Here is a 27,639-nt window from a genome sequence, read left to right on the forward strand (position 1 = left end):
CTGCCGCCGCCGCCGCCGCCGCCGCCGCCCTCCCGCGCGCCCAGCTGCCGCCGCCCGCTCTCGGGTGCGGCGACGATGCCTCGGACCGCGACCCCCGCCCCCGCCCCGGCCCCGGACCGGGCCTGCGGCCCCTGTCCGCCCCGAAATTAGCCACTGGGCGCGCGGCGCCGATCTCGCACCGCCGCAACGATGGGCAACACCGTGCACCGGACCTCACCAGGTACGCGGGGCGCCGCTGTGGGAGAAGGGGCGCCGGCTCCGCCCGTCCTCCGGGAATACCCCCCGGGGTGCCACCCTGCACCCCCGGGGAGCCCGAGGCCCGAGGCCCAGGAGATAGGGCGGGCGCTGCGTCCCCGTTACCTTGGGGACCCCCCATCCTCGGTCGCCCAGCCGGGGCCCCGGGGCCCCCGAGCCGCCGCCGGAGGCGACGCGGCCCCCCCCGCTATTGTTCCAGCCCGGGGCGAGCAGGGCGCCGCGGGGTGCGCGCCGGGAGGTGGGGGGCTCGATCACCCCGGCTTCCACAGGCTGCCAGCCACCGGGGAGCGCAGGAGGGCGGGCGGGTGGGGTGCTCGCCGGGGCCCCCAAGTTCACAGACACGCGCTGCCCGGACTCGGCGGCGCCCCCGGGGTTCCCCGGCCCCATGCGAGTCTCCCCGAGGCCCCCTGGTTAGAACCGGGGTCCCTGCGATCCAGGGGGGGGCTAAGGAGGGGTCGAGGAGCCCGAACGCAGGGCGCGGACCCCCGGGGCGGACCCCAGGACAGACCCTGGACAGGCCCCGGGGTGGACCCTGGGTGGACCCATGCCAAGCCCCACCACGCAGACCCCCAGAGGGGCCGGGGAAATGACTCACGCAAGGTCACACCGGCAGAAGTGGGAGAATGTGAATGTGGCCCCATGTCTGTCTGTCCATTCGTCCATCCATCTGTCTGTCCACCTGCCCTTGCCCAGGCCCACAGTTCTTTTATAAAGTATTTTGCCATGAAGCTGGTCATTTTTATAGAATCCTTTGTGCAAAAAAAAAAAAAAAGTGAATGTGCTTGTGTGTGCGCACGTGCGCGTGGGGGGGGGGGGGGCAAGGGGAGGCTTAGTTCCATGAAGAAGAATTGGCCGCTTTGGGTCAAATGTGCTCTGAGGTTTTAGGACAGTAACTAATCGCCCCATCTGTCATCTGACAGACATCCCTTCCCTAGCACTCTCTCCCTAGCCCCATGCTTTATCACATGCAGTTGTCAAAAAATCTTCCACAACAGATCCCGGGCACTGGCGGCTCATGGCTGTCATCCTAGCTACTCAGGCTGTGTTCGGAGGACTCTAGTTCAAAGCCAGTCCCAGCAGGAAAGTCTGTGAGACTCTTATCTCCAATTGACCAGAAAAAAAAAAATCAGGAAATGGAGCTGTGGCTCAAGTGGTAGAGAGCCAGCCAGGCAAAGGACAGCACCCAGGCCCTGAGTTCAAATCCGGTACTGGTACACACACATACAATGTTCCCCAACAAAACATATTGATTACCTTACTGATCCCCTGGGTCCCCAGGCCTAGCTCATGGAACAGAAACCAACTTGTCAGCCTCAGCAACCTCAGGGCCTGTGCCTGGTGCAGTCACCTGCCAGCCAGCAGCAGAAGTAACTTAGGACCCCAGATCTGTTACTACAGTCTAGCCCCTGCTTTTCTGTGTGCATGGCAGAGTAGGGTAGGGTGGAGAGAGGTGAAAGCACCTGGCCACCCTCATTGGGGGGCTCCAGGCAAAGGAAGAGATGGTACGTGGTCCCTGAGCCTAGAATCACATTGAGCAGAGGCTCCTTTGCCCACCACTGTGTGTGTGCATGTGTGCCCCCATGTGCAGGTGTGTGCCCCCATGTACACGTGTGTGCATGCATGTTCACGTGTGTGCATGTGCATGTGCACTGCTGCTACTGGTGCCTGAACTCAGGGCCTGGGTCTGGTCTCAGCTTTTTCACTCAAGGCTGGCGCTTGGTAACTGGAGCCACACAGCTTCACAGTTCCAATGTTGCCTAATTCATTGGAGCTCAGAGTCTGAGGGACTTCCCTGCCCAAACTGGCTTTGAACCCTGATCCTCAGATCTCAGCCTCCTGAGAAGCTATGGGTGCTGCCAGCACCCAGCTTGTTTATTCATGTTCTTAATTAAGAAGTGTGTGTGTGTGCCATTCTAATTAAAATAAATGCACAAATAAACAAAGGTCATCCAGCCACCTGTGAGTGGGTCAGCCTTCGAGCAGGTGAACTCACACATGGGCCAGGCAGCTGCCACAGGTCCTCTCACTATGGAGGGGTTCCCTAGGCTAGGTGCTGGGCTCGAGGCTGGGTTCGTGTGCCTAGTATAAGTGTAGGTCCTGTGTGACCGGACACGTGTATTGAGTATGAGGAAGGGGCCAGGCTTGGAATCCCCAAACCATGATCAGGCACTAGGGCTGTTTATCCTCCCTCAAACATGTTGTTATTAATTTCTAATACACAGTGCTGTTGACCACACATCCCGAGGTTTGGGGGGGATGGAGGAAACACCTTTCTTGTGTAGTCTGACTTTTAAACATCCAACTCAGAAAGCTCTTCCCTGCCCCCCACCAGCCTCCCCCCACCCCCCACCCCCGCACCCGTGGCTCAGCAGTGTGATCGCCAGCTGGAGCCGCCGCACCCATGGTCAGCGCTGTCTCTCTCTACACCACTTCCCTAAGTTTGCTGAGAACAACCCCCCCACCCCAACCCCCAAGCCTTGATCATTTCTTTAGATACCAGGTCGACCATCACAGAGCCTGCGCCTGGCAGGAGATCAAAGCCTGCATGTGGCATTCAAAAATGCTGCCTTCAATCTCCACATGGCTCTGTCTCTTCCTCTCCTTGTACCTTCGTTTGCCGGAAAAGACACATGCGTGGGGTTCATGCTACAAGACTGGAGAAAGAGAGAGAGAGAGAGAGAGAGAGAGAGAGAGAGAGAGAGCTGGCATTTTGCAAAAGCACCTGGATCTGATGCCAGCCACCCCACCCCGCGTATGTGCCTTCAGTGGTACACCAAGTACGCTTCTCCTTAAAGCCCTCCTGTACTTTCTGCTCCCTTTGCCTGAAACATTCCACCAGCCCAGACCTCCACCTGTCATTCATTCCTTGCCTCTCTCCCCTGTACTGCACGTCTGTGTGTGCGCTTAGCGTGAATACAGGCAGGATCGCTGTCTGTCCACGTGCACAACCATGCATTAGTTATCTCACAGGTAAGTGTGTCTCTACTTGATCTGTTCACTGCTGTATATGAAGAACCAAAAGCAAGCTGGGGGGGGGGGGGGCGTTGTGCATACGCTGCGTGCATTACATCAATCCAATTAGATTCATTAAATGAATGAGTCAAGGAATCGAATTCTCCCAACCATTTCACATCATTAGAATCATTGTCCCTGTTTTATAGATGACACACCAAGGCTCCGAGAGGGGCACATGTCTTGTTCACCCCCCCTCCTTTCCACCCCCCTTCCCCAGTCAACCAAGCCGATCATCTAGTTGATAAAAGCCTGGATTGAAATCTACGTTTGTTTAATTCCAAAGTCCTCGTGGCTCATTCAGAGGACACTTACTGGTTGTCCCACTGTGGTGGAGATAACATTTATTAGGTGTCCCACCTGGCACACAGTTAGGCTAGAGCTTATAATGAGGAAATGCTAAAAAAAAAAAAAAAAAGTGGGGGGGGGGGGAGTCCCTGTGATGTTGCTAGGGAGTCCCTTAGCAACCAAGCACATCATTTGCATACTGAGCCCAGGGCTGGGAGTGATTCTGAAACTCCTCTTTCCAGACACAATTTCATTCTGCCATGGCAAGCGCCATTCTGCACCCCCATCTGCAAACGCAGAGACACCCAGAGGTGAAAACACCCCAACTGTCGCATGTGATCATGAACATGGGGGGGTGGAATGGAGTGTGAAGCGAGATCTGTGTGGTTTGTAATACCATGTGGTTCCTCCCTCCCTCTCTCTCTTTCTTTCTCTCCCTGCCCCCTCTACTCCTAGCCTCACCCTGAGTTTCATGAACAGAAAGTAAAAGGGGGAGACAAAGGGGAGGGCAGTCTGGAAGAAGGGGTACAGGTGGAGCATTCCCCTCTCCTCTACCATCAGCACATTCCAGTTCTCTCTTTGGCGCCTCTGGGGCTCGTCTGCCACGCTGATTGGATAAAAGGCAAAAATTCAAACGGCAGGTTGGGTTTAATCATTAGGTGACCAAGCCAACGGCTTGTCAACAGCAGCTCAATGACGCTGAGCCCGGGAACTCCCCGTGCAGATTGCATGCCAACCTTTGCCATGTGCCAAGCCCAATTCCACACTGCCTTCAATGCCAAAAACCCCTTTGAAGGTGAAGAACCTTTAGTCAAATGGGGGCTATTGGGATATTTATACCATCATTCTGGGACTGTGCACAATTATCATCAATACAGGCAGACAGATCACAAGCAGCTTGTGAAAAGCATACAGGGCCAGGGGCGCCTGTCATCCCAGCTACTCAGGAGATTGAGATCTGAGGATTGTGGTTCAAAGCCAGCCTGGGCAGGAAAGTCCATGAGACTCTTATTTTTAGTTAGCCACCAAAAAGCTGGAAGTAAAGCTGTGGCTCAAGTGAGAGTAGAGTTAACCTTGAGGGGAAAAGCTCAGGGACAGTGCCCTAGGCCCTGAGTTCAAGTCCCAGGAGTCCCCTAATCCCTGCCAAATAGCGTATGTATTTGTACCATCATTTATCAAATGATTCCACAAGCCTCTCACAGCCCCCAGTTGATACTTTGCCTCCTGATTTAAGGGGGCCATGTCTGTCCAAATCTAGAGTAACAAAGGGGAGGCTCAGACAGGCAAAGAACAAAGGCTCATGGGGCTCCAGCCAGCACCCCATCTCCTGATCTGAAGGGTGACATGCCAGCACCATTCACAAAGGGGGTGCCCTTGCCCAGCCCTGCACAGGGGCCCTGGCACTGCAGGGCCTGCGCTAGCCACACAGATACTGCCTGGCTGCTGCCTGGGGGGGCGGGGGCAGCAAGGCTCCCCAGGACCAGCAGCCTCTGACATCCCTGAACCTCGATTTCCTTAGCCCTGGGGACTACCGTGGCCTTGATGTCTCTCTGTGGGCACATTGGCAATGGCCACCTCTCCTGCTCCTTCATTAAGCTCCAATTTGGGCAGAGGCATCAGTGGGGGTGCAGGTAGAAGGGACGGGTCTGTCCAGTGTGGGGGGACAGTAGAGAAGTGGCCCAGGCTAGTCTGGGACTGGGAGAGGCTGGAGTCTCTTCTGTCTCTCTTTGGGGTCTCTGTGTTCTTGCTCCGCTGTGGAAATCAAGGCAGTCTTCCTGGAAGAGGTGGTCTCTGGAAGGTAGTTCTGCCGGGTGTCTGCCTGCACACCTGAGAGTCATCTTCTCTGCCATCTTCTGGGGCTCAGTCCCCAAGGGCCAGCACCGCATGGGTGGCAGGCACAGTCTAAATGGGTGCCAATCTAAGCGCGATCAACAGCCAGCCTGCCTCCAGCAGAAAATAAATAAATAAACCAGTCCCGAATACTGAGCACACTGCCGGGAAGCACCGGGTCGGGGTGGGGGCACCCAGCACCCTGGCCCCCATCCGGGTCACTCAAGTGAGTCCTGTGACCTGTGGGTCCGCTTTCCAAACTCTGTCACCACATGAAGCCGAGGAAGGCGAGCTGCTTCACACCTGCCTGTACTCCCGGCTGTGCAGGAAGGTGAGGCGGGAGGATGGAGGCTCAAAGTCAGCCCAGGCAGAAAAGCCTGAGATTTTTTTTTAATCTTCAATTAACCAAGAAAAAGAAAAAAAGCTGAGCTGGAGATGTAGTTTGAGTGGTAGAGCGCCAACTTTTTAGCAAGCAAGCTGAGAGAGGGTGAAGCACTGAGTTCAAGTGCCAGGAATGGCAAAGGAGGGAGGGAGGGAGGGAAGGAAAGAAGGGGGGAGGGAGGGAGGGAAAAGATGCTGGGATGTGCTGAGGTAGCGAGAATATTGCTTCATAACTAGAGCTGCGCAAGGTGGGGGGTGCACACGCGTGTGTGTTGGTGTGGATTGTGCACTCTCGGCGGCACTACCCATGTGAGAGCTGAGTGGACAGGAGCTGGGCACATTAGACCCAGTGCCCAGGACAGCTGCCATGTTTGATTGTTGCTATAGAAACGCAGTTCTAGTTCCGCCCAGTAACACTGAGTGACAGTGCCCCAGGTGGCTGGGCTTAAGGGCAGGGGACACTTGGAGGATCCTTTTCACATACCCAGGTTTCCAGGGGTTCCCAGGGCCACGTCCTGGTCACCTTGATTTCTGGTGAGATTTCTGATGAAGTGTGTTTGGTTTTGTTTGTTTTGTGCCAGTATTAGGGCTTGAACTCAGGGCCTGGGCACCATCCCTGAGCTTTTTACACTCAGAGCTGGTGCTCTACCACTTGAGCCACACCTCTGCTTCCAGCTTCATGGTAGTTAATTAGACACAAGAGTTACACGGACCTTCCTGCCTATGCTGGCTTCGAACCAGGAGATCCTCAGATCTCAGCCTCCTGAGTAGCTAGGATGACAGGCGTGCTCAGAAAGGAATGGAAAATGATGTTCAAGACAGAGTGATTCAGGCTCAGAGGCCCAAGAGAAGAGAGCAGGACATGACCCGGCATTGTGGGGTTTGGGGGGATCCCCGTGGAAATGGGGGTGGAGGGATTGAGCCAGATACCATTTGCAGATGGCAGCTTCCCACCAAGGTAGTTCACTGCTCAGCCCTTTTTGAACCCAACAGCTTCTGTATTTGGTAGTGCTTTCTTTCTGAAGGCTTAAAATAGGATCCCAGCGGCTGGTCCTGTGGTTCAAGTTCAAAGCCATGAAGGAGCCACCCAGTGGGCTGCCAGCAAATTCAGTCACTTAGCAGCCAGGACCTCTGCCTGTGGGTCTCACGCAGGATAGGCTCAGGGCGGTCGCCCTCCGGGCTCAGAAGCACAGATCTGACCAGGACCAGGGATACCTGTCCAGTCATCTCTCTGGATGTCCTATGACTGCCAATGGCTGTCACGCTCCCATCTTCCTCCTTGAGCTCAAGGCCCACCCACTCCACCTTCTGATGGTCCCCTCCTGTCCCCTTGTAGCACCAATGACATGGCCTTCGACCTAGGCCATTTGTGTCCACAACCAGGACCAAGATAGCTACCCTTAACAGCCCAAGGAATGACCTGAATTCTCAGCCTCAGTTTCCCCTTCTGCCTTGAGTGGCAGGATAATGTCCATTCCCACACGACTGTGGGTTTTGACGGTGAATGCACTCAGAAACCAGGCACCCAGCACCTGCAGGAATTGGTTGCACAAGCCCTCTGGTGAGAGAACAGAGGCACAGAGAGGGGAAGGAAGAGACCAAGGACACACAGCTCCTGTTAACAGAAAAGGCATCAAGTGGGGTGCCAGTACATGAGGTTGAACTCAGGGACTCCTGGTTTACTTGGCTTTTACATTCCAAGCAGGCCCTCTACCACTTGAGCCATATCTCTACTTCTGGCTTTTGGGTGGTTCATTGGAGATAAAAGTTTCAAGGATTTTCCTGCCTGAGCTGGCTTCGAACCTCTATCCTCAAATCTCAGCCTCCTGAGTAGCTGGGATGACAGGCGTGCATCATTGATGCCTGGAAATTCTTTTGCTTTGTTTCGTTGTACCCAGTACTGTGGCTTAAACTCAGGACCTCAAGTCTTGAGGGGTTTGTTGGTGTATTTGTTGTGGTGGTGGGTTTATTTACACAAGACTAACAGTCTACTACTTGAGCCATACCTCCACTTCTGGCTTTTTCCTAGTTAATTAGAGATAAGCATCTCACAGATTTGTCTCCTCAGGCTGGCTTTGAACTTCAGTCTTCAGAGCTCATCCTCCTGAATAGGACAACAGGCATGAGCCACCAGCGTCCCCCCCCCCCGATTTGTCCTTGGTGTGCTGGCTGTGTCCCCTCACCCCATTTTAAGGCAGGCAGCTTGTGGGGATCCCCACGAGGGACCCCCACAGTTTCCCTGGCAGAAGTGAAGGCCCTGCCCACTGCTGGGGGGCAGAGTCCACAGCAACCATCCTGCAGATCACAGGGACCTCAGTGGGACCCATGGGGGGGCATTGCATGGAGGAAGAGTGTTCTAGTTGTGGGAGCCAGGTGGCCAGACTCCTGCATGAACTGCCCTCAAAGGAGCCTGTGGACGCTGGCATCTCTGGGAAATGTGGTGCGGCATTCCTCCAAACTCCTACACAACTGGGTATAGCCTGTGTAACAGATCAGGAAACTGAGGCACGGGTGGTTGAACCACCTGCCTCTGTGCCCAGCCCCTTTCTTCCTCCACATCTCCCAGCCTCAGCCCCTTTTGATATCAGTGCCCGGAGATTCTGAGAGCAGGGCCAGGAAGAGCCCCCCTGCCCCCCAGCTGGCAGGCCCCCAGTACACCCCTATGCCAGCTCTTCCTACTCTTCCTAATTCCTGGGGGCTCAGCCTCCTGCCTCTTCTGTGGCAATCAGGGGAGAATTCTTTAATGAGTAATCGATCAGGGGTGGGGGTCTCAGCTGCCTGGGTATGCGGGGGGGGGGCACAACACCCACAGCTACTTCAGAGGTGATCGCGAGCAGTCTAGACCACAGAGAGGCCACTGGAGCACACTGCTTCTTCTGCTCACTCAGCATGATGGATTGATGAGATGGCTGGACACCTCCAACTTCCCACAGGCCCCCCACCTGTGCCATGTCTCCTAGGCAGCCTTCTTGGTAACTTTCCATCCAGATGTGCAATCCTTATGCCACTCAGGCTCCTTGTCCCCTCAGGGTCCTGGAGGGACCCACTCAAGGACCAGAGATGGGAGGGCAATCTCCATGTGTTCATCATATAGCCCTATGATGTCATAACCATAACATGTGACATCATATTGCTCCCATGAAGGAATCAGGGTTCAAAATCATCTCCCTATCTCTTCCCATTTGGTGGAGCTGAACACTGAGGACCAGCACCTAACACAAGGTCTCACAGGAATTACACACCAGATCTCTGGTTGGGATTCCCAAGATAATTAGTGTGGGAGGCAGTCCTGGGCTTGAATCTCAGTCCCACCATCTCTAAGCTGTGAAATGCTTTGGTGAGTCAGTTTCCCTCTCTAAGCCTCTGTCTTTTTATCTTTGGGAGAAGGATAAAAATGGTACCTCCCTCCTTGGTGGGGTCCTGATGGTGAATAAACTGGAGATGGTGTGAAAGTCAGAGGCCAGCAAAGGAGTGACCACAACCATTTTGCTCAGTGGGGGAAGAATCTGCACAGTCCAGGTGACAGGGGTGGGAGGTGGGCATTAGAGCTGGAGCCCAGATGATTGACAAGGGTGGGAAGTGGGCCTGAGGGCTGGAGCCCAGATGATTGACAGGGGTGGGAGGCAGGCCTTAGGACTGGAGCCCTCTTCTAGTTGTTTCTGTAGACCACAGATCATCTCATGACAGATGGTGAATATGGTTTCTGGTTATCTGGGATGCCATTCTGCATAGTGGCCAAGGGCATTTGTGGGCTTGGATCCAGGTGTGAATCCAGTTCAGACCCTGCCAGGTATCTGCCTGTGATCTTGGCCAGCCTGATGTCCTCATCTGTGCAGTGGGCTCCAGGGACTATAAAGAATAGGAAGACTGGGCTGGGAATAGCGCCTAGTGGTAGAGTGCTTGCCTCGCATACAGGAAGCCCTGAGTTCAATTCCTCAGCACCACATAGATAGAAAAAATCAGAAGTGGCACTGTGGCTCCAGTGGTAGAGTGCTAGCATTGAGCAAAAGGAAGCCAGGGACAGTGCTCAGGCCCTGAGTTCAAGGCCCAGGACTGGCAGAAAAAAGAAAAAAGAAAGAATAGAAAGACCAGCAGGCACTGGTGGCTCACACCCATAATCCCACCTATTCAAGAAGGCTGAGATCTGAGGATCGCGGTTCAAAGCCAGCCCAAGCAGGGAAGTTCGTGAGACTCTTACCTCCAATGAACCACAAAAAAAAAAAAAGCCAGAAATGGAGCTGTGGCCCAAGTGGTAGAGCTAGCCTTGAACACACACACACACACACACACACACACACACACACACACACTTCAGATAAGATGCTCCAGCTGAGGAAGGGAGAGCACATTTTCACCAGGACCCTTGAATTTACACTCCTACCACTCTCTTGCCTCTTGGGGGTCCACATGGAGGGGCGTCCAAACTCACCTGGCATTGCAGGGAAGCCCCGAGCAAGAAGGATGAGGGGGCCAGATGCTGGTGGCTCACCAGAAGTGGCGCTGTGGCTCAAAGTGGTAGAGCACTAGCATCAAAGCCCCGGGTTCAAGCCCCACAACCAAAAAAAAAGGATCGGGGAGGAGGAGAGCAAGCTGTATCCAATAGAGACACTCCAGGATTGATCCTGGGACCTCAGAGCCACACACAGTAAGTCCACTGATGTCCTACTGTGCGGACCTCAGTGTAGGACCTCAGTGGACCTACTGTGTGCTGGACACTGGGCTCTGTTTTCTCACTTCTAGGATGGCTTTTGCCCTGTCTGTGGCAGCCCCGGCATCTCGATCTCGCCCTTGAACTTCTATGCCAGCCCCAGGACTTCCAGGCAGTGTGGCCCAGAGGACCTTTCCTGGTGTCTCAGAGCCACTTTTGTGGGCTCAGCCCCCCCACTCTTACCCCCCCAAACAAACACCAGCAACCAGTCACTTGCTTTGCTTTCTGTTCACCCCCAAGTCATCACCCCCCCCCCCCAAGCATGGTTTCTTCACAGTTACAAGCAGGCCAATGGCCAGTGTCCCCCTCCCCCAACCACAGCTTTCCTTCCAGAATCTTCTTGCTGGAAACTAGCTTCTGCTGCTGTTTGAATCTACCCAACACTCTGCCTGCAGTTCAAGCCCACTGGAAACCACCCAGCCCAGGATTGGGAGATTGGGGGAGGTAGGGTAACAGTTCTTCAGCCTTGGAGCAAAAGCCTCCACCCCATCCTTGCCTTGCACCCTGGAAGGAGATGGGGATATAAGGTTCCCCCACATTCCCACCTCTGAGGCACTCCAGGTGCTTGCCTAAGACAAAAGTGTCAAACAGGGCTGGGAATGTAGCTCAGTGGCACAGTGCTAGCCTTGAGCAAAAGAAGCCCAGGGACAGTACCCAGGCCCTGAGTTCAGGCCCCAGGACTGGCACACACACACACACACACACACACACACACACAATCCTTATTGCCAGCAGGGAACACACACCCAGACACACTGAAACACACACAAATACACCAGACACACACTCCCTATGCATGTAAAGCACCTGACAGCAGGCATACCCCAGACACACACACACACACACACACACACACACACACACACACACACCGTGCTGTCTCCTCTGGTCTGATTTGGACCTTGGGCCGTATCCCTTGGAGCAGAGGTTCCCCACTCAGGAGCTACAATTCAATAATAGTGTCCCAGATACCCCCAAATGGAGCATAGGTGTGTCCGTGTTCTGTCCCATTGTGGAATTCCTGCCTTCAGCGCCCTGAGCAAGCTGTTCTTGCACCCCACCTTGTCCCAAAGTCTCATCAGCGGTCCTGAAGAATGGGGGACAGGACCTGGGGGATCCCCATCCTCACCTTCTGAAGGCCTCAGTCCTCATCCCTGGAGGCTGGTCCCAAAGACATCCACCCCTCCCCCAGAATGAAGTTCTCATGAACACCACAAACTCAGCCAAATGCCAGCGGTGGTAGCCTGTTGTTATTAGGGGGCGACAGGCTGGACCCTTCTCCCCACAGGCTGCAGACCAGAGCCACACACCATGTCAGGTGGCCCTGCACACCTGGGAGGAAATGTCACTTTTTCCGGCCTTTTTCAGATCAAAGGAAGGGTGGCACAGTACCCATCTGTTAGAACAGCTTAAAAATAGCTCTCTGTCCTTGGATCCAGAGGGGAAGTCTCTGCTATCAGACGCCAGGGCCACTGGCAAGCCTTTCTCCCAGCAGTAAATCTTATTTATTTTTTAAATCAAGTCAGGAATCTCATAGACTTTTCTGCCCAGACTGGCTTTGAACCCTGATCCTCAGCTCTCAGCCTCCTGCGTAGCTAAGATGACAGGCATGAGCCACAGACTGATCTTACATCCTCCAACATTTCCATTGGTATGAATACCACTCCCTCTTGGAAATAGATTATTTGCCTACCACCTAGACTGTGGCCCACATTGGGGAGAATCTGCTGGGGGCTGGGCCCAGGAGTCTGCCGTGCTGTGCCCGGCGACTCAGGAGGCCAAGACCTGAGGGTAGGGGCTCAGAGCCAGCCCCGCACCAGAGTCGGTCTCGCGGGCGCGAACTCCGGGGCTGGGCGCCGTCCCTGAGCTCCCCACCACCTAAGCCACCGCTCCACTTGGGGTGGTTCTTCGGAGGTAAGGGTCTCGCGGGGACTTTCCTGCCCCGGCTGGCTTTGAACCGCGATCCTCCTCCTCATCATCATCACCTTTTCCGAATTCCACAAGCCGCACACGGGGTGACAATCGGAAGTACTCTGGCTGTCTTCTGCTCAAAGTGCGTCTCCGGGCCCCACAAGGAAGCTGGGAGGGGCGGGCAAGGGGCGTGGCTTGTCTGGAGGAGGGGCTTTGCCTTGGGCGTGGTCTTCTGGGGCGTGGTTTGTCTGGGAAAGGGGCTTGTCTGGGGGGAGGGGCTTTTGTCTCGTTGGGCGTGGTCTTCTGGGCATGGCTTGTCCGGGGGCGGGGCTTTGTCTTGGGTGTGGTGTGTCTGGGGAGGAGCTTTGTCTCATTGGGTGTGGTCTTCGGGGCGTGGCTTGTCCTGGGGAGGGCTTTGTCTCATGGGGCGTGGCCTCCCAGGGCGTGGCTTGTCTGGAGGAGAGGCTTTGTCTTGGGCGTAGTCTTCTGGGGCATGGTGCATCTGGGGGAAGGGCTTTGTCTCGTTGGGCGTGGTCTCCTGGGGCGAGGCTTGTATGGGAGCCTGGCGTGTCTGCCCAACCCAAACTCCTCTGAGGCTCTGGGTTAACTGAGCCCATCTCCTCCATCCTGCGGGCCCAGGGCCGGTCATGGGGAGGGTGACACCACCCCACCCCCATGCTGTGGCCCTCATCCCCTGGGGAGGGGACGTCTGTCATCACCCAGGGTGTTTGAACCCCGGGGTGGCTTGCCATCTAAGAGAACTTGCCATGGAAATGGGCTCAGGAGCTCTAGCAGCCCAGACCTGGGCCATAACGACCCGCGTGCCACCTTCCGAGCCGCGCACGGATGGGCAGGGGTGGGGGGGCCTCTCCCCGTTCTCCCCCTCCCCCGGGTCCGGACCACAGCCTCCGGGAGCCCACACACACGTGGCCAGGGTTACCGACGCCCCAGCCCCGTCCACCGGTTAAAATCAAATCATCTTGGTTCCCTTGTGTTCCTTTCTCTTTTCATGCCTTGTCGTTATTCTAGAGGTGATGCACTGAGGGGTTCCAGTGACATTGTGAGGTGAACAGCACGTTTCCCTTGTGCACAGTTGTCACCCTCTCCTCGCCCTCTCCCAGCCGTGTCCCATTCTCCGACCTTTCTGTAGAAATGAGTCCCCGGCCAGGAGTGGGTTCTGGAAACATCATCTTGTGCACAGCGCCCGTTTGGGGTGGGGGGGAGCCACCTGAGTAAGATCACCACATTGCTAGTAGCCTGTTACACACCCATGCTATTTAGGGTCTTGTCCACGTGATCACCGGCACCTCCCATGGGACTGGAACCAAACCTGCCACACCCAGCCAGCAAGTGCCAGGAAACAGCGCCCACAGGCTTGCCCGAGACACAGACACTCCCCTCCCCCTACCCCAAGAATCCAGGGGTGCTGTTGCCCTCGGAAGACGCTGCTAGATTTGGAGATGGAAAAAGGTTGTGAGACCCCTGGGCAGAGTTGATAAGCTCACTGGTGATGGCTGGGGAGAAAGGAGCAGCTCCAGTGTGCACGCACAGACCTGTTTGCTCAATCTGTGACATGGACAGACTGAGCACTCTGTGACAAAGAGATGGCTGAGGCCGGGAGGAGGGGGTCCCCCTCTTTGCTATAGCATGGATGCTTCTTCAGGGTATTCTTGATGAGCAGATTCTGGTTGAGATGGAATTTTCCATTAAAAAATGATTGTGAGGACAGGTGCTGGTGGCTCATTGCTGTAATATCACCTGCTCAGGAGGCTGAGATAGGAGGATTGTGGTTTGAAGCCAAAATCAGCAAACAAATCTGAGACCTGTGTGTGCATGTGCACGTGCATGAGTGTGTGTGTGCCAGTCCTGGGGCTTGAACTCAGGGCCTTGGGTCCCTGTTCCTTAGCTTTTTCTCTCAAGGCTGGCACTTTACCACTTGAGCCACCCCTCCACTTTTGTCTAAATTTGCTGGTTCATTGGAAATACGAGTCTCACGGACTTTCCTATCCAGGCTGGCTTCGAACTGAGGTCACCATATCTCAGCCTCTTGAGTAGCTGGGATGACAGGTGTGAGCCACCAGTGCCGGGCTTGACACTGACATTCAATTAAGTAGCAAAAATGCCTGGAGTGGAGCTGTGGCTCAGGTGGTAGAGCGCCAGACAAGAGCATAAAGCCCTGAGTGACAATAAGAGAAAAGCTGGTGTAAGGATGCTGGGTTTTCAGGGGATCCTCCGACCCCACTGCCGTCTCTCCACAGACTCCAGCCCCCCGGCGCGCCTCCTGGCCACCCGTCCGTGCTGCGGCCCAGGGCCTGAACAACAGCAGCAGCAGCAGCAGCAGCGGCACCTGGTGCTGGGCGAAGCCCCACGCTTCCACGCACAGGCCAAGGGCAAGAACGTGCGCCTGGACGGCCACTCGCGGCGAGCCACGCGGCGCAACAGCTTCTGCAACGGGGTGACGTTCACGCAGCGGCCAATCCGGCTGTACGAGCAGGTGCGGCTGCGCCTGGTGGCCGTGCGCCCGGGCTGGAGCGGTGCACTGCGCTTCGGCTTCACGGCGCACAACCCCTCGCTCATGAGCGCGCAGGACATCCCCAAGTACGCCTGCCCGGACCTGGTCACCCGGCCCGGCTACTGGGCCAAGGCGCTGCCGGAGAGCCTGGCGCTGCGCGACACCGTGCTGGCCTACTGGGCCGACCGGCATGGCCGTGTCTTCTACCGCGTCAACGACGGCGAGCCGGTGCTCTTCCACTGCGGAGTGGCCGTGGGCGGCCCGCTCTGGGCGCTCATCGACGTCTATGGCATCACCGACCAGGTGCAGCTGCTCGGTAGGCCGCGGCCCTGCCCAGGGGAGGGCGGGGCCTTTGGGTTCTGTGCGTCCTGGGGAGGGGCAGGTGGGGTCCTGGGCGCCCCCGGTGCATTGCAACCACACACCCCCTCCAGGAGGAAGTGCCTTCTTCATGTCTGGACTTGAACCCAGGGCCTGGGCGCTGTCCACTCAAAGCTGGCTGCCTACCCATTGAGCAACACCTCCACTCCCAGCTTTTTTAATGGTTTATTGGAATTGTGAGTGTTACATAGACTTCCTGCGCAGGCTAGCTTCAAACTGCGATCCTCAAATCTCAACCTCCTGCCTAACTAGGATCGGTGCCAGTAGGAGCCGCCATGGCCAGGCACCACGAACCGCTCTCATCTTTTGTCATAGCCTCGTTTTACTGGCCATGCACTTCACGCAAATAGAGGCCCATAGTGTGTGTGCACCTGTGCATAGCCATGTTGAGATTCATCCATGCGGTTGCTACATCTTGAGGTAGTTTGTTCCTTTTTTTGTTGTTGCAGAGTAGGAGTCCATTAAGGACTTCATGACTTATGTATATGAATGTTTGGACTATTTCTGATTTCTTAGCCCTGGATCTTGAGGGAAAATCCTGGCTTGGGCTCCTTGTTCTTCAGCCCCACCACTGGGCCTAAGGGAAGATGCATGGAGCCAGGCACTCTCTTTGTTCCCCCACCTCCCCCAAAGTTAAGGAGGCAGAAGAACTTCTACCTTAGAGCAGTCAAGGGCTTGGGAGACACCAAAGCCTCTATCAAGAGACTTGGCTTTTCACTTGCCAGTTGGTGTGTGGCCTTAGCCAGGTGACAGAACCTCTCTGTGCCTTAGGGTTTTGTTTTCCTTAGAATTTTTTTTTTCTCATCATGCTAGCTCCTGTGACAGGGTTTGTGGTGGGATTGTTGGCAGGGATAAAAGAGACAATGTATATAAAAGGGCTGCAATACGGGCCCGGGGACATTGAAAAATAGCTAGGAGGTAAGTCCAAGTTTCAAGAAATCACATGGAGCCTAGGCTTAGGCAAGTAAGACTATGCAGACATCCCCACTCAAAGATGAAGGCTTTCTTGGACTCTGTGTGTGCCTGTGTGTGTGTGCCTGTGTGTGTGTGTGTGTGTGTGTGTGTGTGTGTGTGCCTGGCACTGGTGGTTCATGCCTGTCATTCTAGCTACTCAGGAGGCTGAGATCTGAGGATCATAGTTCGAAGCCAGCCTGGGCAGGGAAGTCCATGAAACTCTTATCTCCAATAAACTACCCAGAAAAAGCCAAAAGTGACACTGTGGCTCAAGTGGTAGAGTGCTAGACTTGAGCACAAAGAGGCTAAGGGATAGCGCCCAGGTCCTAAGTTCAAGCCCCAGGACCAGGGGGGAAAAGAGTGTCGTGGACTTCCCCTCCAGGCTGGTTTTGAACTGAGATCCTCAGATCTCAGTCTCCTGAGTAGCTAGGATGACAGGTGTGAGCTCAACTGGTTGACTTTTCTTCCTAGGCTGACTTCAAACCTTGAACTGCCTCCCTCACTCTATACATGCGTGTTTCAATTAGAACAATAAAATTATCTTCAGGAAGCCATAGAAGTTGCTCCTGGCGTAGGAGTGGGGGGGGGGGGGGTGTCAATAACGTTTCCTTCACAGGGAAAAGCAAGTTGACTTTAGCTACATCAGAGCAAAAGGATGAGGGGTGTTTTTTCTTTTGATCCTCCTAAGATAAGGATTTGGAAACAAATGGGAAGGGGGCATTACAGGGAAATAAGAAAGAGGAGCTGGCATGTGGCTCGGTAGTGGAACACCTGCCAAGCATACAGAAGGCACCAGAAGCAGAGAAGAGGAAAGGGAAAGATAGGAGAAGGAAAGAAAGGGAAGGGGAAGGAGGGCAGCAAGGAGGGAGGGGAAGAAAGGGAGCAGAGGGAGGGAGGAAGTAAGGGAGGAAGTTAGAAGAGAAAGGGGAAAGGAAGGAAATGCCCAGCCCTCTGTGTGGTCTGTCTCGTGGCATGAGATTTCTCCAGCAGCCCCTCCTTTCTGCCAGGGACCCCAGGAATTTGGGGGGCTCTATGGAAAGGGGCTCCTCTGCTGGGTAAGTGGGGCTCTTCTCCAATGGTGCAGGGTGTGATGGCAGAGCAGACTGTGCTGTCAGAGGTCTGTGGTTGCAAGTAACAGGAACTCAATGGCGCCTTTTTTGGAGAGTGCAAGGGCAGTCATGTGTGGTGAACTGAATTTTGGGGAGCAACTGCTAAGCAGTTGTGCATCCCCACTTTGCTGCTTGGCTGTGGACGCCATGGGCTGGGACCAGGGGACGGGCACCAGCTGCTGGGGCCCGTGTCCTGCCAGCCTGACACACCCAGCAGCTCGCCGTGTCCCCCAGGGCTGGGGACCCCCGCACTTCCCAGCCAGCCCAGCCCGTGTCTGCAGCGCCTGGCCAGCATCAGAGACCCTGATTCAAAAGAAAACTGAATCCCCGGGGGGGGGGGGGGTGCCAGGCAAGCAGAAAGCATAGCCCTGCAAGGTGCTACGTGTCCAACCAGCAGGCCTCCTGTGGCGTGGGGTGCAGGGGCTTGAACTCATGGCCTTGCACTTAAGCAAGTACTTCACCACTTGAATCATGTCATCCAATCCCTTTATTTTGCCAGTCCTGGGGCGTGAACTCAGGCACTGTCTCTGAGCTTCTTTTTGCTCAAGGCTAGCACTCTACCCCTTGAGCCACAGTGCCACTTCCAGCTTATTCTGTGTAGGTGGTGCTGAGGACTCGAACCCAGGGCTTCATGTATGTGAGGCAAGCACTCTACCACTAAGCCACCTTCCCAGCCCTCTTTTACTTATTTTTCAGATCACATTTTGAATTTTTTGCCAGGGACAAGCTTCAGAGTGTTACACACATACACACACACACACACACACACACACACACACAGCTGGGATCACATTCCACCACACCCAGCCTCACCCAGCTGAGATGGGGGGTCTCAATAACTTTGGTGCTCGTGCTGTGATCCCCTGATCTCCATCCTCCTGCCTAGCTGGGATTACAGGAGTGAACAACCTCTCTCAGCCTCAGATAACTATTTTTTTTAATGTTTCCCTGGAAACCCCTGGGTGCCAAGATGACTGGGCATTGGCACTAGGAATGTCTTGGGCTCCTTCCACAGCCTGTGAGGCAGGGCACAGCATCTGCAGGGGCCTGCTGGCCATAGGGGGAAGCATGGCCACCATCACAGAGTGGTGGCTCTACAATTGATAATAAAGCTGAACCTTTGGCTGAGTACGCAGCTTGGTCCCAGCCTGACTCCAGGCAGCAGGTGAGGCCAGAGCTGGGAGCAGGGAATCATATGAGGTCACCTGGGTGATGAGTGACCAGAGGTGCCTCCCTGGGGGACCTGTGTGCACCCATCAATCTGGGTGAGGCCTCCTCTCCTAGCCACCAGCTGGTCCTACTAAGGGCACCTGAAGGCCCAGCTGTCCAATTTGATCCCCTGAGCTTTTGTGCTCAAGGCTAAGCTGCCTGAGCCACAGCTCCACTTCTTGCTTTTGTAGATAAAAGAGTCTCATGGACTTTCCTGCCCAGGCTGGCTTTGAACTGGGATCCTCACATCTCAGCCTCCTGAGCAGCTAGGATGACAGGCATTGAGCCACAGAAGCCACCCTCTCTCCCCCGTTACTCCCATGTGAAGCTGCAGCTTCCAGAAGGGAAATGACCAGTGTAAAGTCACATGCTCACAGGGCTGAGCTGGGCCCATCCACACAGGCAGGATGGAGCACACGCTACCAGGGCCCATTAGGAGCAGGAAGGGGCGCTGAGGATGCGCAGAACAGAAGCCATGCGGGGAGGGGAGGATCTAGGCCCAGGGCCAGGGCCAGGGCTCTGGGCTTGGCCTGGCAGGACATCCTTGGGTGGAGAGACCTAGGAAAAGTTCAGCACACCAAGAGGCTCCCATAGACACTGCTCTACAACTTCTTCAGAAAAGTTATTTTTCTTTTTCTGATTTCAGAACCAGTATACACATAAAACAGAAAAATGAGAACATTGGAAATCTATAAGTTTCTACTCATAACCAGCTACTTTCAAACTACCTATTCCTTTCCAGAATTTTTCTATGCATCTCTCTCCCACAAAACAAGAATTTCACTATAAATTCAGTTTTATACTCACTTCTAGCCCTGCAAGTGAAGCCAGAGCCCAGGCCATTTCTAGGTCTCCCCGCTTTGAGCAGCTGGAAATCCAGTCTAAGTCGGCATCTAGGGGCATGCTTTGTTGTTGTTTATTTTGGCTTGAGCTCAGGGCCTGTGCATTGTCCTTAGGTTTTTTGCTCAATGCTGGTTCTTGAACCACAGCTCCACTTTTGGCTTTTTGGTGGTTCAGGGAGATAAGAGTCTCATGGACTTTCCCCCCTCAAGCTAGTTTTGAACCTCAAACCTTAGATTCAGCCTCCTGAGAAGCTAGAATTGCAGGCATGAGCCACCAGTGCTCAGCTGAACATGTTCATTATTATGAATTCAGTGTATATTTGGAAAACTAAAGTGGAAGAATTTTCCCATGATACAAACTACAGATTAGTAACATGTAAGTAAGTGTTGGCTCGAAATCCGCATGAAAAATTGGAGAAACATGTTTTCTTGGGTATTTATCATGTTTAACAAGAATATTTTTGTCACGATAAGCCCTTCCAAATATTTTGAATGGCTTTCCCTGCTAACTTTGTTATGCAGTATGGCAGTCAGTGTTTTCTAGAAACTTTCCTTGTTAACGTACCCAGTGGTGTTACTGATGGAAGCTGCTTGTTTCCCTGACCACAAGGCGAGGTACAGACAGGCCCAGATCCTGCCCTCCAAGGACTCACGTGGTCTAGTTAGGAAGACAAAAGTGTGGAGATCTGCCCTATCGAACCAATAAATATTTTGTTTTGTGTGGGTGTACAACCCCTGGGGCTTGAACTCAGGGCCTGGGCACTGTCCCTGAGCTTTTGTGCTCAAGGCTAGTGCTCTATCACTTTGAGCCACAGCTCAACTTCTAGTTTTCTGGTGGTTAACAGAAGAGTCTCACAGACTTTCCTATCCTGGCTGGCTTTGAACCGTGATCCTCAGATCTCAGCTGCCTGAGTAGCTAGGACTAGGATGAGAAAGGAGTGAGCCACCTGCACCTGGCCTGCCTTTAAAAAACAACAACAACAACAAAAAAAAACCTAATATAGTGTCAAGAACATTTTTCACCATATGGTGGCTCATGCCTGTCATCCTCCTCCTGCCTACTCAGGGGACTGGGATCTGAGAATCCAGGTTCAAATCCGGGCTGGATAGAAAAAGTGTGAAATTCTTATCTCCAATTTACCACCAAAGAGCTGGGAAGGGAGGTGTGGCCCAAGTGAACAGCACCAGCCTTGGGCCACCAAATGCTGAGCCAAAGTGTGAGGCCTTGAGTTCAAGCCCCTGGCCCAGCACTGCACAGGAAGTGCAGGAACGGTGGGAGTGGGGCAAGAGGTGAAGGATCACTGCACCGGAAGTGCACGGGAAGTGGGGACCCGGAATTTGGGGGGGGGGGGTCACTGGGCTGGAAGTTCAGGGGAGGCCAGGGACCCTGAGGTAGGGGAGTCACTGCAGGGGAGTTGGGGATCCTGAGGTGGGGGTGAGGGGGTCACTGCATCGGAAATGCAGGGGAGGGGGGGACCCCTGCATGGCTGGGGCGAGCACGGGTCCCTGGGACCCTCACCCTGTCCTCGCCCCGTGCGGCCCCGCAGAGAGCACCTTCGCCGACACGCTACCGCCCGCACGCCTGGGCCAGGCCCGCTTCAGCGCCTGCCCGCCGCCTGGCAGCCACGACGCGGCCAACTTCGACAACAACGAGCTGGAGAACAGCCAGGTGGTGGCCAAGCTGGGGCACCTGGCGCTAGGCCGCGCCCAGGGCCCGCCGCCCGCCGACGCCACGGCCGCCGCCATCCCGTGCGGGCCCCGCGACCGCCCGCGGCCCGCGTCCTCGCCCGCGCTGCTCGACGCCGACCTGCGCTTCCACACCACGCGCGGGCCCGACGTGAGCCTGTCGGCCGACCGCAAGCTGGCCTGCGCACCGCGGCCCGACGGCGGCCGCACGCTCGTGTTCTGCGAGCGCCCGCTGCGGCCCGGCGAGAGCCTCCTGGTGGAGGTGGGGCGCGCGGGGCTGGCGGCGCCCGGCGCCGTGGCCTTCGGCATCACCTCCTGCGACCCCGGCGCGCTGCGGCCCGCCGAGCTGCCCGCCGACCCCGACGCGCTGCTCGACCGCAAGGAGTACTGGGTGGTGGCGCGTGCGGGGCCCGTGCCGAGCGGCGGCGACGCGCTCAGCTTCACGCTGCGCCCCGGAGGCGACGTGCTGCTGGGCGTCAACGGACGCCCGCGCGGCCGCCTGCTCTGCGTGGACACCTCGCAGGCGCTCTGGGCCTTCTTCGCCGTGCGCGGCGGCGCCGCGGGCCAGCTGCGCCTCCTCGGTGAGTCCTGCCTTCCTTCTGCGCCTGCGTGGGCGCGCCCCGCCCTCATCCTACTGTCGGCCCCGCCCCTTCCTCCCATGCCCTGCTTTGTCCTACTGTAGGCCCCGCCCCTTCCTCCACCACCCCATGCCAAGCCTCATCCTACTGTAGGCCCCGCCCCCTTCCTCCCTTACCCCACCCCAGGCCTTATCTTAACTTAGGCCCCGCCCCTTTCCTCCCTTTGCCCTGCCCCACACCTGCTGCCTCTCACTCTAGGCCCCTCCCAACTCCTACTCGGGCTCCGCCCTACTGTAGGCCCAGCCCTTTCAAGGTCCCACCTCTTTGTGCAGTGCTCCTGGTGTAGCCTGGCCCTGCCATAAACTTGCTTCCCATGCTGAGCTCTACTGTGGACTGCACCCCATAGTAGACCCAGGCCACTTCCCCTCCATCCCAAGTCCTGCCTACATCAGGCCTTGCCATAGACCCTGCCCCAGGTCCTGCCCAGTTCCCTACACACCCCATCATAGGCCCTCTACAGCCCCGTCCCTCTGCCCCAGACTCTGCCCCACGGAAGACTCCACCCCTTCCCATCCTGGCACGGACCCCATCCAGGCCCTACCTAGCCCCTCTGCACACTTCTCCCATCCCCATTCCAGAGTCTGCCTCTTTCAAGCCCCCACCCCAGGCCCGAGGGACCCAGCCTCCAGCACCTGTCACTTACCCAATCCCAGGCTAGTTAGCCCTGTGTTGGCGTCATGAGCAGGCAGGCAAGCAGGCCACCGACTAGAGTGGCTCCCACAGTGTCTGACTTATCTCCCAGGGGAACACACCCTTCCTTCCCCAGCACTTCTACTAGATGTTATAGAATTGACGGCATTGGGCTTCCTTAAGTTCATGTCCTTCCCTGAACCACTATGGGGGCGTTACGGAGTGGAAGTTATTGCTGGCATGGAGACCAGTCAAAGAAAAAAGACTGTGGGTTCCTTCATCCTCCAGAGCCCTGGGAGGTGACACTTGTCCTCTCACAGGACAGATGGGGAAACTGAGGTGCAAAATGGCTCTGCAGCAGCGATCTGCAGGGCACAGCAAACTCCTTGCTGTCCCTCACAGAGGCTCCTTGTGTCTCAGGTACGCTGCAGTCCAGCCCTGCAACCACCACTCGGTCGGGATCCCTCAGCGGCTCCCAGGATGATAGTGATTCCGACATGACCTTCAGTGTCAATCAGTCTTCCTCAGAGTCGGAGTCATCCCTGGGTAAGGAAGCGGGGACCCCAGCAGGGGCTTGGGGACCTGGGGTGGGCCTGACTCCTTGGATGTCTCATGCTTGCATCTGTGCCTGTCCTCTCTACCCAGGGAGTGATGAAAACACAAAAGACGCATTCCAAAGAAAAGAGATGCAAAATGTGTATGTGTGTGCGTGTGTGTGTGTGTGTGTGTGTGTGTGTGCCACTCCTGAGGCTTGAACAAACATCCCTGCTCAAGATCAGAGTCTCACAGACTTTCCTGCCTTGAGATGGCTTCAAACCTCCATCCTCAGATCTCAGCCTCCTGAGCAGGAGACAACAGCACCTGGCACAAAACCTCTTTCAAGAAGTTAAACCAAGCCAGGAGCTGATGGCTCATGCCCATCATCCTAGCTACTCAGGAGGCCGAGATCTGAGAATCATGATCCAAAGCTACCCTGGGCAGGAAAATGTGTGAGACTCTTATCTTCAATTAACCATTAAAAAAAATAAGAAGTAGAGCTGTGGCTCAAGTGGTAGAGCATCAGCCTTGAGAAAGCTAAAAGAGTGTCCTGGTCCCTGAGTTCAAACCTTAGGATCCACATTAAAGGGGGAAAAAAAAGTTACACCAGAATTGGCATCTCGGGGCTGGGAATATGGCCTAGTGGCAAGAGTGCTTGCCTCGTATATCTGAAGCCCTGGGTTTGATTCCCCAGCACCACATATATAGAAAAAGGCCAGAAGTAGTGCTGTGGCTCAAGTGGTAGAGTGCTAGCCTTGAGCAAAAAAGAAGCCAGGGACAGTGCTCAGGCCCTGAGTTCAAGGCTCAGGACTGGCAAAACACACACACACACAAAAAAAAAAAAAAAAGATGCTACCCTCAGAATTGGCATCTCCTCAAATCCTTCACCCCAAAACACCAGTTTCTCTAGAAGTGAGTCATGCAGAAGCTTGCACCTGGCAGGGCTGGGAACGTGGCTTAGTGGTAGAGTGCTTGCCTCACATGCATGAAACCCTGGGTTCGATTCCTCAGCACCACATACACAGAAAAAGCAGGAAGTGGCGCTGTGGCTCAAGTGGTAGAGTGCTAGCCTTGAGCAAAAGAGGTTCGGGGACAGTGCCCAGGCCCTGAGTTCAAGCTCCAGGGCTGGCAAAAAAAAAAAAGAAAAGAAGAATGCACCTGGCCCTCCATTACACATGCATTAAGGGGTGTCCTGTCTTCCTTTTTGGCAGTGACAGCCCCCAGCTCCCCGTTGAGCCCCCTGGTGTCCCCAGCTTTCTCCTTACCTGAGCCCTCGGCCAGCAAGAATGGGGAGTGTACTGTGTGCTTCGACGGCGAAGTGGACACGGTCATCTACACCTGTGGACACATGTGCCTGTGCTACAGCTGCGGCCTGCGACTCAAGAGGCAGGCCCGAGCCTGCTGCCCCATCTGTCGGCGGCCCATCAAAGATGTCATCAAGATCTACCGGCCGTAGCCTGGCTGCCTGCCGGCAAGGTCACCACCTGCTGGCAAGGTCACCGCTTAGAAGACAACACTCTGGCCACCAGGGAGAGCAGGGGCACCAGCCGTCTCTCCTGCAGCTCTCCTGTGCTGGACACAGCGTGACAGGTGTGGAGACCAACCTGGGGGAGGGGGCTCAGCCCGGGCAAGGAGTTGCTTGTGCCCCCCAAGTGCTTTGCACAGCCCCCCAAAGGGCCCACCCAAGAGCAAGCTCAGGACCTGCCTAAGGAGTCCCCTACCTGCCAGTGACCTTTGGGGAGACAGCGTCCCCCCATCTGTGCAATGCTTCTTTCTGGAGCTGAGTGTGGGAGAAGAAGGGGAGGGAGGTGGACAGCGTAGACAGGAGGGGTGAGCAAGAAGGATGGCGGGCTCCAGATGTTGCTTCACCGTAAGGAATGTGCAAGCCAGACTCCAGATGTTAACGCCACGGAAAACCTGTTCGCTTTCTGAGACAGCGCTGGTTTTGAATGTACGGGGCCTGAGCCCACCCAGAACTCCCTTGGATGGTGTAGGAAAAAGAGGAGGAGGGGGATGGGCAAATTGTCTCTAAAGCAAAGGCAAAAATAACCCATTGTTTACAGCTCCGGAGCAGGTGCTTCTGGTTGGGGCAGGGGGAGGTAGATGGCAGAGAACAGCTGGCTATTTTCAGTTCTTACTCACGCTCGAAGGCATGTTTTGTTGCCTGTGCACCTTTCCACCCCTTTCACCCCAAGGCAGTGTCATGGTGAGCACCTCATGCCTGGCTTCGCCCCTAGTCCCGCCCCCAGCGATCCCTGGCTCCACCCCAGTCCCGCCCCCCACGGCCCTCCCCCACCCACTCATCCCCCCCACCCACCCCCACCCCTGTGATCCCTAGGTGCTCTGGGCCTTTGGCTCTCTTACTCTCCTGCAAAAAGGCGGGACCCAGCCTCTTTTCATGGGAAGGAAGCAGGCCACTGAGGGTCTATGCAAAGATCACTGCAGAGCCCAGATAAAGCATCATATATCTGGGCGGGGCGGGGGCAGGGACAGGAGGGCTGAAGGTGTTCCTGGAGGGTGGGGGGCCTGCTGGGACCCCCACCCATCATGATCAATGATCAGTCAATCATCATTTGATTCCAGTATCCCCTACCCCATTGCTGAGTGTGTGTGTGTGTGTGTGTGTGCACGCGCGCTGGTCCTGGGGCTTGAACTCAAGGTCTGGGCACTTTTTCTCTTCTCACTGTACCATTTGAACCACAGATCCACTTTCTGCTTTTTTTTTTTTTTTTTTTGGTGGTTCACTGCAGGTAAAGAGTCTCACAGACTTTCCTGCCCTGGCTGGCTTTGAACCACCATCCTCAGATCTCAGGCTCCCTGAGTAGCTAGGATGACAGGCGTCAGCCCCCAACCCCCAGTCCCTGTGCTGACTTAAGGTGTCAGTTGGTAAGTGTGTGAAGCAGTCATTGAGCCACTGGCACTCCTCCCCTCAGGTGGGTATGTCCCAGGACCCTGGCCTGGACACCACTGCCTCCATCTCTACAGACCCCCATTCCTCATTGGGGTTCATGGGCTGGCTGGAGCCTCCTCCTCCTCTCCAAGCTCCACACCTCTTCCTATCTCCTGCTGTTCCTTTTTTTTTTTTTTTTGGTCGGTCTGGAGACTTGAACTCAGGGCTTGGGCTCTGTCCCTGAGCTATTTTGCTGAAGTCTAATGTTTTACCACTTTGAGCCATAGCGCCATTTCCGGTTTTCTGGTGGTTCGATTGGAGATATGAATCCCACAGCCTTTCCTGCCTGGGCTGGCTTCAAACACCCCCCCCCCCCCATCCTCAGCTCTCAGCCTCCTGAGTAGCTGGGATGACAGGCGTGAGCCACCAGTGCTGGCTGTCTTCCGTTCCTTTAAGGGAGTTCCTTGGCCTCTCTGTTTTTCCTTCCCTACTACTAGAACAGAGCAGCCTCTGCTCAGAGATGAGAAGGAGAGGAAGCAGGAAGGAAGAGGAAAATTCCCAGGGGGTTATGGCAGATACAAGTAACCAATCACTTGGCAGAGTGCAGCCTGGGTCAGACACTGCTAAGGTCAAGCCCTACAAGGCCCTCTGGCCCTGGGACGGCTGCAGTCTTCAGCCAACCACTGATTCTCTCTCTGGGAGTGTCACGGGGTTCTCACCTGGTATTCACCCCACCTAGAACCTTCCATTGCTGGATTTTCCCTGGTGAATTCAGGAAATAGGGCCCTATTTTAACTTTGTAGTTGAATTCTTTTTTTGGTGCCAGTACTGGGACTTGAACTCAGGACCTTCTACTCTCACTTGGCATTTCTCACGGATGGCTGGCAGTCTCCCAACTTAAGCCATGCCCCCAACTTCTGGCTTTCTGCTGGTTGATTGGAGATAAGAGTCTCACAGACTTTCCTGCGTGGGGCTGGCTTCCACCCGTGATCCTCAGAGCTCAGCCTCCTGAGTCATTAGAATTACAGGCGTGTGCACCTGTGCCCAGCTTGTAGCTAAATCTTTTAAGAAGCCACCAGCATCTCAATGTTTGCCAAGGCAAATGGTGGTGGCTTCCCAAGGCTTAGATCTCAGGCTGGCCCAGGGGGGAGGGGAACCACACATATTCCTAGGCACAAGCAGAAAAGAGCAGAGGCCTGGTGTGGAAAACATCCTTCATTTCCAGACACTCCTGTGGGTGGTGTTCAAGCTACAGCTTGGTTCTGGAGAAGAAGGCAGGACAGAGGCAAAGGAACCAGTGTCTTATTTGCACCTACGAAGTGCCTTGCCAACCAAGCTAGAGAGAAACTTCCATGCATTAAACCACTAGGCAGGTCTCAGGGCCTCCGTTCCCCATCTAAACCCCTCTGCCTCTAAGACGCTGTTCTGTGGCACCCAGAAAACACTGCCAATATTAGCCATACAATGCCACACCACAGGCTGTGCCAGGAGGACCGGTTTCTAGAAGTCTGTGCTGCTTAGAACAGGGAAATGTCTTTAGGGTCACACAGCAGGAAGTGGCAAGGCTGAGCCTCAAGCCCCAAAGGTCCCCCTCCTCTGGGCTCCACTGCCTGCGCCTAGCTTCCAGAAAGTTTGGGGCTCACCTAGAGAGCCAGGGCACTGTGTGGAAGGTTCCAGCCTTAGGCCTTGTGCTGCCACACCCTGGGGGGACCAAGTGACCTTTATAAACTGGGTCAGATAGTGGCTGTGACCCCAGGAAGAGCCTAAGGCCTTATCCCACCTTCCCGAGCCTCAGGGCCATTGCCCCATGAGCAGTACTGGGGGGACCAGAAGCCCCCCCGCCCATCTTACTCCTGTCCACCTGGAGCT

At 55.4% G+C, this 27,639-nt stretch overlaps 1 protein-coding gene across 1 annotated transcript; it reads left to right on the plus strand.

The window, feature by feature from the left end:
• Positions 1 to 30: 30 nt before the first annotated feature.
• Positions 31 to 25,038, plus strand: Neurl1b (neuralized E3 ubiquitin protein ligase 1B). Its single transcript, XM_048334252.1, has 5 exons — positions 31 to 220; positions 14,644 to 15,213; positions 20,937 to 21,656; positions 22,764 to 22,889; positions 24,092 to 25,038. Exons 1-5 carry the CDS (start codon positions 190 to 192, stop codon positions 24,334 to 24,336), a joined length of 1,692 nt encoding a protein of 563 aa, XP_048190209.1. The 5' UTR covers positions 31 to 189; the 3' UTR covers positions 24,337 to 25,038.
• The last annotated feature ends 2,601 nt before the right edge of the window (positions 25,039 to 27,639 follow it).

The sequence above is a fragment of the Perognathus longimembris genome, chromosome 25, assembly GCF_023159225.1.
Source record: "Perognathus longimembris pacificus isolate PPM17 chromosome 25, ASM2315922v1, whole genome shotgun sequence".
In the NCBI taxonomy this organism is placed as follows: Eukaryota; Metazoa; Chordata; class Mammalia; order Rodentia; family Heteromyidae; genus Perognathus; species Perognathus longimembris.

What these genes read in the sequence shown, in the direction of transcription:
- Neurl1b (XM_048334252.1), top strand. Translation starts at nt 190, where the DNA reads ATGGGCAACACCGTGCACCGGACCTCACCAG. An exon ending in CGACCAGGTGCAGCTGCTCG is followed by an intron (nt 15,214 to 20,936) that starts GTAGGCCGCGGC and finishes GCGGCCCCGCAG; the next exon opens with AGAGCACCTTCGCCGACACG. An exon ending in AGAGTCGGAGTCATCCCTGG is followed by an intron (nt 22,890 to 24,091) that starts GTAAGGAAGCGG and finishes CCTTTTTGGCAG; the next exon opens with TGACAGCCCCCAGCTCCCCG.